At 45.1% G+C, this 15,224-nt stretch overlaps 1 protein-coding gene across 1 annotated transcript in view; it reads right to left on the bottom strand.

Annotated features, from left to right (window-relative positions):
* Positions 1-15,224, bottom strand: part of LOC137323442 (sterol 26-hydroxylase, mitochondrial-like) — a 60,461-nt gene that overhangs the window by 27,533 nt on the left and 17,704 nt on the right. Inside the window, exon 5 of the mRNA XM_067986915.1 lies at positions 12,239-12,402. Coding sequence (XP_067843016.1) covers positions 12,239-12,402 — 164 coding nt within the window. The remainder of the gene's footprint in view (positions 1-12,238; positions 12,403-15,224) is intronic.

Genomic DNA, 15,224 nt, shown 5'->3' with positions numbered 1-15,224 from the left:
AAGGATATTATTAAACTAGAAAGAGTGCAGAAAAGATTTACTAGGATGCTACCGGGACTTGATGGTTTGACTTACAGGGAGAGGTTAGACAGACTGGGACTTTTTTCCCTGGAGAGTAGGAGGTTTAGGGGTGATCTTATAGAAGTCTATAAAATAATGAGGGGCATAGATAAGGTCAATAGTCAAAATCTTTTCCCAAAGGTAGGGGAGTCTATAACGAGGGGGCATAGATTTAAGGTGAGAGGGGAGAGATACAAAAGGGTCCAGAGGGGCAATTTTTTCACTCAAAGGGTGGTGAGTGTCTGGAACAAGCTGCCAGAGGCAGTAGTAGAGGCGGGTACAATTTTGTCTTTTAAAAAGCATTTGGACAGTTACATGGGTAAGATGGGTATCGAGGGATATGGGCCAAGTGCAGGCAATTGGGACTAGCTTAGTGGTATAAACTGGGCGACATGGACATGTTGGGCCGAAGGGCCTGTTTCCATGTTGTAACTTCTATGATTCTATGATTCTATGATTCTAACTGTTCCAGAAACTATAGAATTTTGGAAGATGACAACCAATGCATCCACTATCTCTATAGCCACCTCTTTCAAAACCCTGGGATGTAGAGCATCAGGTCCTTGGGATTTATTGACTTTCAGTCCCATTCATTTCTCTAGTATTTTTTTTCCTAATACTAATTTCTTTCAGTTCCTCATTCTTGCCAGTCCCTTGGTTTTCTAGTATTTCTGGGAGGTTTTTTGTGTTTTCTTCCGTGAAGACAGACACAAAGTGTTTGTTTAATTTCTCTGCCATTTCCATATTCCCCAGTATAAATTCTCCCATCTGTCTGTAAGGGACCCACATTTGCCTTTGCCAGTCTTTTCCTTTTTACAGACCTATAGAAGCTTTTACAGTCCGTTTTTATGTTTCTCGCTAGTTTACTCTCATTCTATTTTCCCTCTTTATCAATTTCTTGGTCCTCCTTTGCAGAATTCTAAAATGCTCCCAATCCTCAGGCTTACTGTTTTTTCTGGTAACTTTATTTGCCTCTTCCTTTGATTTAATACTATCTTTAATTTCTCGTTAGTCATGGTTGGAACTCTTTACTGTTGGGTTTTTGTGCCTTAAAGGAATATATATTTGTTGCAATTTATATATTAATTCTTTAAACGCTAGCCATTGCCTGTCTACCATCATACCTTTTAATGTAGTTCCCCAATCAACCACAGCCAACTTGCACCCCATACATTTGTAGTTTCCGTTGTTTAGATTTAAGTCTCTTATGTGGCACCTTATCGAATGCCTTCTGGATATCCATATAAATAACATCCCGAGACACTCCCTTATCAACCACATTAGTTACCTCCTCAAAAAATTCAACTAGGTTCGTTAGAAATAATGTACCCTTTACAAATCCATGCTGGCTCTCTCTGACCAGTTCATGTTTGTCTAAATGCTCAGTCACTCTATTCCTTATAATAGATTCTAGTAGCTTCCCACAACAGTTGTTAGATCAAAGGCCGATAATCTCCGAGTTTATCTCTCTTACCCTTCGTAAATAGTGGAGTGACATTGGCCATTTTCCAATCCAATGGGACAATTCCTGAATTGAGGGAGTTTTGGAATACAGTAACTGATTCCCCTACAGTGACCGATTCCCCTACAGTGACCGATTCCCCTACAGTAACCAATTCCCACAAAGTGACCGATTCCCTGACAGTAACCGATTCCCGTACAGTGACCGATTCCTGCACAGTGACCTATTCCCGTACAGTAACCGATTCCCCGACAGTAACCGATTCCCACACAGTAACCGATTCCTGCACAGTGACCGATTCCCGCACAGTAACCGATTCCTCTACAGTGACCGATTCCCCTACAGTAACCGATTCCCGTACAGTGACCAATTCCCACACAGTGACCGATTCCCCTACAGTGACCGATTCCCCTACAGTGACCGATTCCCACACAGTGACCGATTCCCCTACAGTGACCGATTCCCCTACAGTGACCGATTCCCGTACAGTAACCGATTCCCCGACAATAACCGATTCCTGCACAGTAACCGATTCCCGCAGAGTGACCGATTCCCTGACAGTAACCAATTCCCATACAGTGACCGATTCCCACACAGTGACCGATTCCCATACAGTGACTGATTCCCATACTTTTGTTTTATTCATTCATGGGATGTGGGCGTCGCTGGCGAGGCCGGCATTTATTGCCCATCCCTAATTGCCCTTGAGAAGGTGGTGGTGAGCCGCCTTCTTGAACCGCTGCAGTCCATGTGGTGAAGGTTCTCCCACGGTGCTGTTAGGGAGGGAGTTCCAGGATTATGACTGAGCGACGATGAAGGAACGGCGATATATTTCCAAGTCGGGATGGTGTGTGACTTGGAGGGGAACGTGCAGGTGGTGATGTTCCCATGTGCCTGCTGCTCTTGTCCTTCTAGGTGGTAGAGGTCACGGGTTTGGGAGGTGCTGTCGAAGAAGCCTTGGCGAGTTGCTGCAGTGCATCCTGTGGATGGTACACACTGCAGCCACAGTGCGCCGGTGGTGAAGGGAGTGAATGTTTAGGGTGGTGGATGGGGTGCCAATCAAGCGGGCTGCTTTGTCCTGGATGGTGTCGAGCTTCTTGAGTGTTGTTGGAGCTGCACTCATCCAAGCAAGTGGCAGTATTCCATCACACTCCTGACTTGTGCCTTGTAGATGGTGGAAAGGCTTTGGGAAGTCAGGAGGTGAGTCACTCGCCACAGAATACCCAGCCTCTGGCCTGCTCTTGTAGCCACAGTATTTATGTGGCTGGTCCAGTTAAGTTTCTGGTCAATGGTGACCCCAGGAGGTTGATGGTGAGGGGTTCGATTCCCCTACAGTGACCGATTCCCGTACAGTGACCGAATCCCCGACAGTGACCGATTCCCGTACAGTGACCGATTCCCGTACAGTGACCGATTCCCACACAGTAACCGATTCCCACACAGTAACCGATTCCCGTACAGTGACCGATTCCCACACAGTAACCGATTCCTGCACAGTAACCGATTCCCGCAGAGTGACCGATTCACGTACACTAACCGATTCCCCTACAGTGAGCGATTCCCCTACAGTAACCAATTCCCGCACAGTGACCGATTCCCATACAGTAACCGATTCCCGCGCAGTGACCTATTCCCGTACAGTGACCTATTCCCGTACAGTAACCGATTCCTGTACAGTGACCGATTCCCGCATAGCGACCGATTCCCGCACAGTAACCGATTCCCGCACAGTGACCGATTCCCGCACAGTAACCGATTCCCGCACAGTGACCGATTCCCCTACAGTGACCGATTCCCGCACAGTGACCGATTCCCATACATTAACCGATTCCCGCACAGTGACCTATTCCCGTACAGTAACCGATTCCCGTACAGTGACCTATTCCCCTACAGTGACCGATTCCCGCACAGTAACCGATTCCCGCACAGTGACCGATTCCCGCACAGTGACCGATTCCCGTACAGTGACCTATTCCCGCACAGTAGCCAATTCCCGCACAGTGACCGATTCCCGCACAGTGACCGATTCCCCTACAGTGACCGATTCCCCTACAGTGACCGATTCCCGCACAGTAACCGATTCCCGCACAGTGACCTATTCCCGTACAGTAACCGATTCCCGCACAGTGACCTATTCCCCTACAGTGACCGATTCCCCCACAGTGACCTATTCCCCTACAGTGACCGATTCCCGCACAGTTACCGATTCCCGTACAGTGACCGATTCCCGCACAGTAACCCATTCCTCTACAGTGACCTATTCCCGTACAGTAACCGATTCCTGTACAGTGACCTATTCCCCTACAGTGACCGATTCCCGCACAGTTACCGATTCCCGTACAGTAACCGATTCCCGCACAGTGACCGATTCCCGTACAGTGACCGATTCCCGCACAGTAACCGATTCCTCTACAGTGACCGATTCCCCTACAGTGACCGATTCCCGCACAGTGACCGATTCCCACACAGTGACCGATTCCCGCACAGTAACCGATTCCTCTACAGTGACCGATTCCCCTACAGTGACCGATTCCCCTGCAGTGACCGATTCCCGCACAGTGACCGATTCCCCTACAGTGACCGATTCCCGCACAGTAACCGATTCCTCTACAGTGACCGATTCCCCTACAGTGACCGATTCCCGTACAGTGACCGATTCCCGCACAGTAACCGATTCCCCTACAGTGACCTATTCCCCTACAGTGACCGATTCCCGCACAGTAACCGATTCCCCTACAGTGACCGATTCCTGTACAGTGACCGATTCCCCGACAATGAGAATCCCTACGTGGTCAGTTTTCGGTAAAATATTAAGATGCCTACGTGGCAAAGAAGCAGAATGCAAAATGGTTAGAAAGGGTTAATTAGTTAGTAACTGAGATTGGTACAGGTGGCCTGGCCTCCTGCTGGGCCATATGTTTGCATAGTCAGCAGGTTTGCATTGTCTCATCAATGTAGAGTCTTCAATGTGATTCAAGGACTGGTCTGAATGTCTCCATGTTTATGGCAGATCAATATAGGTAACGAGCTTAGCCAAAGTTGAAAGACATTCCAGGTTGGGAGATAAGGAACAGAAGGAACAGGGAAGAACATTCCAGGTTGGAAGGTGAGGAAGTATCCCCTTTGATGTCTAACAGCAACATGGTCAGCACATGGACGATCTATGATTGGCCGGCAATAATGTAACCTCGCATGGCAACCTGTGCCCGGCTTATGATTGGTGTTGACTCTTGTGTTAATGATGTTCCAACCCCTATCGATCTGTATAAAGGTATGAGTTTTTGTCTTTGTCTTTGTCTCCTTATTCTGTTAGAATCGTTCGGATTCTCTCAGGAATCTGAATTGAAGCTACAGACTAAGACCTGCTATTAAAGTTGTGATGAACTTTAAAATGTATTCGACTTCAGTTTTTACTGAACCAGACTGAGGGGAAAGAATCCAGATCGTCATTTGGTGGACCGTACGGGGATCTTAACGGTCGTTCACCGAGAGTTCGCGGAGTAAGAGGCGGATTGTCTCAGACACGGAGGAAGGAAATGGCGCCCCGATGTAAGTAGTCTTAATTTACTACGTCGGTTTTCCTCCAATCCGTCAGTCTGACGACGAATTGTCCAATCGCTAACACTCGTGTGGCGTCCTTACAAGATTCAGGTCAGTCTGGCGAATACACAGAAATAGCAGGAAGAGGTCAGTGGTCGAATATCACTGAGGGTCAGCTCCGGCTGAGGGTCAGCGTACGTACTGAGTGAATAACTTGTAAGCGGTAGGTCAGTAGTTAATATCACTGAGGGTAGTCAGGGTTTAAGTTCCTGGTGATTGGATATAAACAGGAACTAGTGATCAAAATATCACTGACTAAAAACTTAGATGCCGCCAAAAAGGCTCAGGAATTAATTTGAAAAAATAACAGAGGTACCACAGCCAAAGAACTAATTGCTTTATGAAGACAGTACTGTAAAAAAAAAAATATGGATAGAATTAAGTGACTAGACAAATGTTTAAAAGACAGAGACCCGAAAAAGAAAGGTTCTGTTGTTTAAGTGTACTGTCCCTTTAAAAAGCCTGTCTTGATCAGTGTTTTTTTTTGTCAGTGTTGTGGGCCACGCCCCCTTCTTACTGTGTCTTGCGTGTTTTCTTCCTTTGTGTAATGTATCTGTCTTGTCGTGTGTTTAATTCTGATACTGCTGAATTAAAATTGGAGTTATTGAGGTTAAGTGACCTATTAAATTCTGGTTCTTATAAAGTGTGGGCATGTTAAATTCCAGACATGGGATCTTCAAAAAATTGGCATTTTGAATGTTTATTTTGTGATTGGTTGTGGTTTAAAAAGAGGTTAAAAATTAACGGGATAGATTAAAAAAACTATCTGGTATCACTGTGATAGGAAAAGTCGGAAAGCTGGAACAGCTTGGAGCGTTGATTATAATCACATCCACTAAAAGTATGTGAAAAAATAGTGTGCAAAAATATAGCATAAAGCAATCCACAAATGTGAGAAGTAAAAAAATCAGTCAAACCTGTGTGAAGAGAAATTTTGAAGGTGGAAACTTAATCTCAAAGGGAGACGGATCAAGTTACTCCTACCACAAGAGCAAGTTAATATTAACCCCTTCCATCCCAAGAAGCCAGACTGTCATGCCAAGACCAGTTCAAACAGACAGAAATGACCCAGTCGGTTGAGAACTGTCTGAGGCTTGCCCAGAACACAGGTGAACATGAGGTGACAATTGGTATAGGTTATATTAGTAAAATTGTCCCAATCACTCGGAAATGCCAAAGGCTACAATTGACTGAGATATAAGTTTTCACAGTGAAAAATTGATAAGAAAGGAATGTAAAACAAATCATATGAAAAGGAAGCATAGGTTAGACAATTGGAAGTCCATTACTTGAGCTATGTACTGACACAGGGTACTAAACGCCTATCAGTTTTACCCTGATAAGGAAGTTTTGACAAGTTCTGGGGCTATTCAATTTTATTTGAAATTAATAGTAGAATACAAGATCTGACCAAAGAGGGGAGACCTTCCCTGACAAATTATATAACTCGCATTGAGAATGCTAAGAAAACTCAACAATTAGATCAACACCTCCGAACTCAAGTGTTAAAACAAAGAGCGACATGGAATGGAGGTGGACATCGTAAAAAGAGATAGGCAAATATGGAGACGTAAAGATCTGTGATAAGTGATATAGCAACTGCCTTTGCCTCAGTTGTTAACGCCATTGATTTGACAACATTAGATCAAAAGGTCAGAGATTTAGGGTCGCGCATTAAAGATATATTAAAAGATAAATGAAAATACAGATAAGGAATTGTCTGAGGATCAAATGCTGACCATATATTTGCAAAGGATAGCTACAGTGCTAGAAAACATGCCAAAACCATTAATAAATTAATAAAAGAGGAATATAATGTATCTTAGCAGGCGGCTGCTAATGATATCTGCTTAATGTGGTTACATCTTGAAAACACAGAGATTAGGACTTGGAGTTAGAAATTCCAGTCTGCAGCCCTGCGTACATCTGTATGTGGGAAAGACAGTGTTTATTTCAGACAGGCTGCGTGCTTCAGAGAGAGAGCGAGAGAGGGACTAGGCAATTTCTCTCTCCTGTTTTGTTTTCTGAATTTGTTTCGGGTAAAGGGATTATTCCTTTGGATAAATAAATAATAAATGAAGATTTGACAAATTAATCACTTGGGCTCTCAAGAAGAGCCGCAATGGATTTTCTGTGTTTCTTTTAGAACAGGTGACCCTGGTTTTTTTTTGGACCACGTGAGTGTTGATGGTGCAGGATTACCAAGAGTAGTTACAAAGTTACGGTGCAACCTTTGCTGGAGAAATTTGGTGCAGGAAACGATCCAGTGGTGTTAAAGATTTAAGACTTTAGCTGCAGACATCAGCGGATACCAAATGTCACAGCGTGGTGATATCAAGCTGATTCTCTTCTTTTGAAAACATTTTGATTTGTTTTGTTTTAACCTATTTGTTGTCTTCCGAGACAGAATGCTCGAGGTGGGGAGATATGGGAATTTCTCTAAAGTCATTGAATTGGGCATGATAAAAAAATCAATCTGGCATAAATATACAATCTAGTGGAAGTCAGGAAAGTGTAGTTGAGAATAGTAAATTGATAGCTTTCTCGTGGAGATATTTGTGTCCTTGCCTATAATGAATAATGAGAAAACTACACTCAATAGCCTGGCCACTACCCTGACATCGGAACCATGCAGGGGGAGATAAGCACTCTAGACACCCCTGATCTTTTTGATAAGATAACCTGAAAACCTAAGAATGGCTACAGTGGACATAAAAGATACAAATGTATGTTGCCATCATCTGAAACGGAGATCAGGATGAAGAACATGATTACAAAGGCCTATGGCCTGGTGAGCTATTGCAACCACTCTTTAAACAAACCAGTTGCTTTTACAGGACTGAATCCTACAGGACATATGATGTGTGCCATGGAAAATGTTCGGAAATACCATGAGGAAGAAGAGACTGGCCAGCAGAAAGTTAATATCCAAGAACACTAAGCTCATTCCTATGAGATGCTGCTAGTATGCGGAGATACATGAAGAAGATACATTGAAGAATGAGTCTCAGACAGGCTCAGTTACTTGACAACAGCACAACAGGAAAATGGTCAATGTGGTCCAGGCGCGTGAGAAATCCTTTTAAACAAGGCACTGACACATGGTCCATAGAGAAACCAACTAATTAATGAAACAATCAGGAAACACTGGTATCAATCAAAAGGACTGAAATTAAAGTAAAGAGGGACACAGTAATTTGGATTTCCAAAATTCAGGGTTAGGTTCCCATCAGTTAACAGTGAAATTGGGAGAAACAATATTTAGAAGATATCCGCACGATGGATACAAAATTACAAGATTATGAGGGGCCCAGATAAAGTAGACAGGAAGTACCTGTTTCCCCTAGCAGAGGGTTCAAGAACTAGAGGACGTAGATTTAAGCTGATTTGCTGGAACAAAATTAAAGGGATGTGTTACTAGACATGCTGTCACTGTGTGTCCACATAGTGTTAGACACAGCCTAGAAGCACAGTGTGGGTTTAATAATACCGGTACCAATCCGGATATTAACTGTACCAGGGAGGCCCTAGAGGCGGATCTAAAACCCACTTAAGTGGCATATGCCGGAGAGGGCGAATATTGTGTTACAACTAATTTGAAAACGTTTAAATATGCCAATCTAACGTGTGATATTTTAAGTCCAGAATTCTACTCCATTTCTGAAGTCCTGGTTCGGATTGGACCCGAGGAACTGGTAGAGATACACCGACATAACCTCACCACCTTACAAGTTTCTGAGAATGTCAGAAAGGACTTAAAAGCATATCAGGACACATTTGGGTATCTGACACCCCTGTTGCCTAAATACTTGAAAGCATTGCGAATGGAGATACGCCTCTCCCAGAAGGTTTATTATAACCTACAACAGGACAATAACAACATTAAGCATGACATTGACCAAATTAAAGTCACCACCTGGTGAAATGACCTCTGGAATTTGGGACTGAATATACAGATCCATCTTTGGATTGGATTAATTTCATATGTATTAGTCGTAGTGCAGTTTGTTGTAATGTGCTTCTTGATTTTCATTGCATGTAATAAATGTAAGCAGAGGATGAAGGGTTTAGCAAAGATAGTAAAACAGAGCCTGGGTGAGAATGTCCCCATTGTCTCTGTGGTTTCAACTAAGAACACATCTTAATGGTACCGGGAGTAGCACCCGCTGGGGTAAGGTGCATGTAAAAGGGAAGACAATTATAGTTTGATAGGATTATCAGATGCTCTGCCTCTCTTCCACCTGGACTGGTGGCCAACACGAAGGGAACCTGGTTAAGATGAGGTACAGCATCTAACGGGATATTGTAGGGAGAATTTGGATTAAGGGATATAATGGGGAGGGCACCAATTCACAGGTGTAAAATGGTCTGAAAGGTACCATTCAGTCTAGTTAGGCTGGAAACAAAATATAAAGCACCATGAGATATTTGACTATGTTAGCCTTTTCAAACTAACATGAATAGGTTTAGCTGACCAAGGACATTCGCAGCTTACTTGAGAGATGTTTAGAAGGAGTCTGTTCCTGAGAACAGATAAGAGTACAAAGGCGTATTGATGAAACATGTCTGTGTTCTATTGGGACTTCTCTAGTTCAAGGGCTAGTCATATTCATTGTTATAATTCTTATAGTTTATTGCTTACTTAAATGTTGCTGCGCTGCAGAACCTGCAGAACCAGTGAGCACCGTAATAATTGGTTATCATGAAATGATAAAAGGGGGGAATGAGAATCCCTACGTGGTCAGTTTTCGGTAAAATATTAAGATGCCTACGTGGCAAAGAAGCAGAATGCAAAATGGTTAGAAAGGGTTAATTAGTTAGTAACTGAGATTGGTACAGGTGGCCTGGCCTCCTGCTGGGCCATATGTTTGCGTAGTCAGCAGGTTTGCATTGTCTCATCAATGTAGAGTCTTCAATGTGATTCAAGGACTGGTCTGAATGTCTCCATGTTTATGGCAGATCAATATAGGTAACGAGCTTAGCCAAAGTTGAAAGACATTCCAGGTTGGGAGATAAGGAACAGAAGGAACAGGGAAGGACATTCCAAGTTGGAAGGTGAGGAAGTATCCCCTTTGATGTCTAACAGCAACATGGTCAGCACATGGACGATCTATGATTGGCCGGCAATAATGTAACCTCGCATGGCAACCTATGCCCGGCTTATGATTGGTGTTGACTCTTGTGTTAATGATGTTCCAACCCCTATCGATCTGTATAAAGGTATGAGTTTTTGTCTTTGTCTTTGTCTCCTTATTCTGTTAGAATCGTTCGGATTCTCTCAGGAATCTGAATTGAAGCTACAGACTAAGACCTGCTATTAAAGTTGTGATGAACTTTAAAATGTATTCGACTTCAGTTTTTACTGAACCAGACTGAGCGGAAAGAATCCAGATCGTCAACAGTAACCGATTCCCCGACAATAACCGATTCCGGTACAGTAACCGATTCCCGCACAGTGACCGATTCCCGTACATTAACCGATTCCCATACAGTAACCGATTCCCGCACAGTGACCGATTCCCGCACAGCGACCGATTCCCACACTAACCGATTCCCGCACAGTGACCGATTCCCGCACAGCGACCGATTCCCACACTAACCGATTCCCGCACAGTGACCGATTCCCGCACAGCGACCGATTCCCCTACACTGACCGATTCCTGCACAGTAACCGATTCCCGTACAGTGACCGATTCCCGCACAGTGACCGATTCCCCTACAGTGACCGATTCCCGCACAGTGACCGATTCCCGTACAGTGACCGATTCGCGTGCAGTGACCGATTCCCCTACAGTGACCGATTCCCGCACAGTGACCGATTCCCGTACAGTGACCGATCCCCGCACAGTGACCAATTCCCGTACAGTGACCGATTCGCGTGCAGTGACCGATTCCCACACAGTGACCGATTCCCCTACAGTGACCGATTCCCACACAGTAACCGATTCCCCTACAGTGACCAATTCCCCTACAGTGACCGATTCCCGCACAGTAACCGATTCCCCTACAGTGACCGATCCCCCTACAGTGACCGATTCCCGTACAGTGACCGATTCCCACACAGTGACCGATTCCCCTACAGTGACCGATTCCCGTCCAGTGACCGATTCCCACACAGTGACCGATTCCCGTACAGTTACCGATTCCTACACAGTGACCGATTCGCGTGCAGTGACCGATTCCCGTACAGTGACCGATTCCCACACAGTGACCGATTCGCGTGCAGTGACCGATTCCTGTACAGTGACCGATTCCCACACAGTGACCGATTCCCGTCCAGTGACCGATTCCTACACAGTGACCGATTCCCGTACAGTGACCGATTCCCACACAGTGACCGATTCGCGTGCAGTGACCGATTCCCGCACAGTAACCGATTCCCACACAGTGACCGATTCGCGTGCAGTGACCGATTCCCGTACAGTGACCGATTCCCACACAGTGACCGATTCACGTGCAGTGACCGATTCCCGCACAGTAACCGATTCCCCTACAGTGACCGATCCCCCTACAGTGACCGATTCCCGTCCAGTGACCGATTCCCACACAGTGACCAATTCCCGTACAGTGACCGATTCCCACACAGTGACCGATTCGCGTGCAGTGACCGATTCCCGTACAGTGACCGATTCCCACACAGTGACCGATTCCCACACAGTGACCAATTCCCGTACAGTGACCGATTCCCACACAGTGACCGATTCGCGTGCAGTGACCGATTCCCGTACAGTGACCGATTCCCACACAGTGACCGATTCGCGTGCAGTGACCGATTCCTGTACAGTGACCAATTCCCACACAGTGACCGATTCGCGTGCAGTGACCGATTCCCGTACAGTGACCGATTCCCACACAGTGACCGATTCACGTGCAGTGACCGATTCCCGCACAGTAACCGATTCCCCTACAGTGACCGATCCCCCTACAGTGACCGATTCCCGTCCAGTGACCGATTCCCACACAGTGACCAATTCCCGTACAGTGACCGATTCCCACACAGTGACCGATTCGCGTGCAGTGACCGATTCCTGTACAGTGACCGATTCCCATACAGTGACCGATTCCCGAACAGTAACAGCCTGAAATGACTGTATGGGCTGGGTGCTTTACACTTACTGTATCCACACCAGCCAACAGGAGCTCTGTGATGTTGCTGTACAGTTCTGATTGGCTCATCTTCTCGTTGGCCAGTAGATAGGTCAGGTATTGCCCCTCTACCGACTGCCCTCTTTCCAGACGATCTTTAATCTGGGCCATCTTCTTGTCCACAGCCTGTATAGCTACAGACAAACAGCAGAGACACGATCAGAACTGTCAGCATCTGGAAGACCCCGTGTGGGGTTCGGTGCTTCAGGCACTGGCTTCACACTTGTGTCAACTCACATCAGAAATATAAACATGATCACAAGCGATAAACTGTGTTTGTCACATGGGTCGGAAGGAATTACAGGTGTCAATAAATATGGAATAATACAGTATGAAGATTTATAAACATTCCCTTACTTCTGTAAGGAAAAATGTTTCATATTTGTTTTCGTATGTAATTTAGAGATATTCCCTTCACAATCAGTGTCTAACAATGTGCCAGTTAAATCCAGGCTGCACAAAGCAGCCACCTCAAGTTGGAGTTGGGAAAGAGAGAGTCCTCTTATGAATATAAAGTTGTTTTAGACTTTTTTTTCATTCAGTCTTGGATTATATTAAAACTAAAACAAGTTCAAAATATGAACTTTGCAAACTGTTCATCCTCTTTCATCCTGTTTCTTTCTATCTCCTTTCCCTCTCCTCAGTAAGTGTCGATGTTTTTCCTATCAGTTTGAGTTTAGTGTCGGCCATGGCTCAGCGGGCAGCGTGCTCGCCTCGGAGTCAGAAGGTCGTGGGTCCCACTCCAGAGACTTGAGCACATAATCTATAGGCTGACCCTCCCAGTGCAGTACTGAGGGTCATTATCACATTGCTGTTTGTGGGATCTTGCTGTGCGCAAATTGGCTGCCGCGTTCCCTACATTACAACAGTGACTACGCTTCAAAAGTACTTCACTGGCTGTAAAGCGCTTTGGGACGTCCTGAGGTCGTGAAAGGCGCCATATAAATGCAAAATTTTTCTTTTTATGTCATAACCAGAGGGAATGACATTTAGGAGGGATCTTATTACTTACCATTTGGCCAGCGTGTCGAAATTAATACTGCGGCTCCCTCAAATGAGTTTGCACATTTAGGCAGCAAGTAGTTGAACCAAACAAACCGGTCAATACCCAGGTTTGATAGCAGCTCAGTGCTGAGTTCAGCCAAGGTATCAGGAGGTAACAATGACTCAATCTTTGTTAGGAATCTTACAACACCAGGTTATAGTCCAACAGTTTTATTTGAAAATCACAAGCTTTCGGAGGTAAGCTTCGGTGGATAGTTAGGGTATTTTTCATTGCCTGATGGAGAATGTGTGTATATATATGGGTGTTTGTGTGTGTGTGTATGTGGATGTGTGTGTATGTGTGTGTGTGTGTGGGTATGGGTGAGTGTATATGTCTTTGTCTATATGTATGTGGGTATGGGTGGGTGTATGTCTGTGTGTGTAGGGTGGGAGGGTATGTGTAGGTGTATGTGCGGGTGGGTATGTGTGTGTGGGTATGGGTGTGTGTATGTCTGTGTGTATATGTGTGTGTATGTTTAGGTGTGTGTGTGTTTGTGTGGGTGGGTAGGTATGTGTGTGTGTGTGTGAATCATAGAATCATAGAATCATAGAAGTTTACAACATGGAAACAGGCCCTTCGGCCCAACATGTCCATGTCGCCCAGTTTATACCACTAAGCTAGTCCCAATTGCCTGCACTTGGCCCATATCCCTCGATACCCATCTTACCCATGTAACTGTCCAAATGCTTTTTAAAAGACAAAATTGTACCCGCCTCTACTACTGCCTCTGGCAGCTCGTTCCAGACACTCACCACCCTTTGAGTGAAAAAATTGCCCCTCTGGACCCTTTTGTATCTCTCCCCTCTCACCTTAAATCTATGCCCCCTCATTATAGACTCCCCTACCTTTGGGAAAAGATTTTGACTATCTACCTTATCTATGCCCCTCATTATTTTATAGACTTCTATAAGATCGCCCCTAAACCTCCTACTCTCCAGGGAAAAAAGTCTCAGTCTATCCAACCTCTCCCTATAAGTCAAACCATCAAGTCCCGGTAGCATCCTAGTAAATCTTTTCTGCACTCTTTCTAGTTTAATAATATCCTTTCTATAATAGGGTGACCAGAACTGTACACAGTATTCCAAGTGTGGCCTTACTAATGTCTTGTCCAACTTCAACAAGACATCCCAACTCCTGTATTCAGTGTTCTGACCAATGAAACCAAGCATGCCGAATGCCTTCTTCACCACCCTATCCACCTGTGACTCCACTTTCAAGGAGCTATGAACCTATACTCCTAGATCTCTTTGTTCTATAACTCTCCCCAAAGCCCTACCATTAACGGAGTAGGTCCTGGCCCGATTCGATCTACCAAAATGCATCACCTCACATTTATCTAAATTAAACTCCATCTGCCATTCATCGGCCCACTGGCCCAATTTATCAAGATCGCGTTGCAATCCCAGATAACCTTCTTCACTGTCCACAATGCCACCAATCTTGGTGTCATCTGCAAACTTACTAACCATGCCTCCTAAATTCTCATCCAAATCATTAAGGGGTTGCAGAGTGGTTTTGTATGTGTGTGTGGGTATGTGTGGGTGTATGTGTGTGGGTGGGTATGTGGGTGTGTATGTGTGGGTGTGTCTGTGGGTGTGTATGTGTGGGTGTGTCTGTGTGGGTGTGTCTGTGTGTGTGTATGTGTGGGTGGGTCTGTATGGGTGTGTATGTGTGGGTGTATGTATGGATGGGTGTGTGTATGTGTGTGTGTGTATGTGTATGTGTGTATGTGTGTGTGTCTGTGTGGGTGTATGTGTGGGTGTATGTGTGTGTGGGTGTATGTGTGTGTGGGTGGGTATGTGGGTGCATGTGTGTGTGGGTGGGTATTTGTGGGTGTATGTGTGTGTGTATGTGTGGGTGTATGTGTGTGTGTATGTGTGAGTGTATGTGTGTGTGGGTGGGTATGTGTGT

The sequence above is a fragment of the Heptranchias perlo genome, chromosome 7 (assembly GCF_035084215.1).
Source record: "Heptranchias perlo isolate sHepPer1 chromosome 7, sHepPer1.hap1, whole genome shotgun sequence".
In the NCBI taxonomy this organism is placed as follows: Eukaryota; Metazoa; Chordata; class Chondrichthyes; order Hexanchiformes; family Hexanchidae; genus Heptranchias; species Heptranchias perlo.
This window is presented reverse-complemented; position numbering and strand designations above follow the sequence as displayed.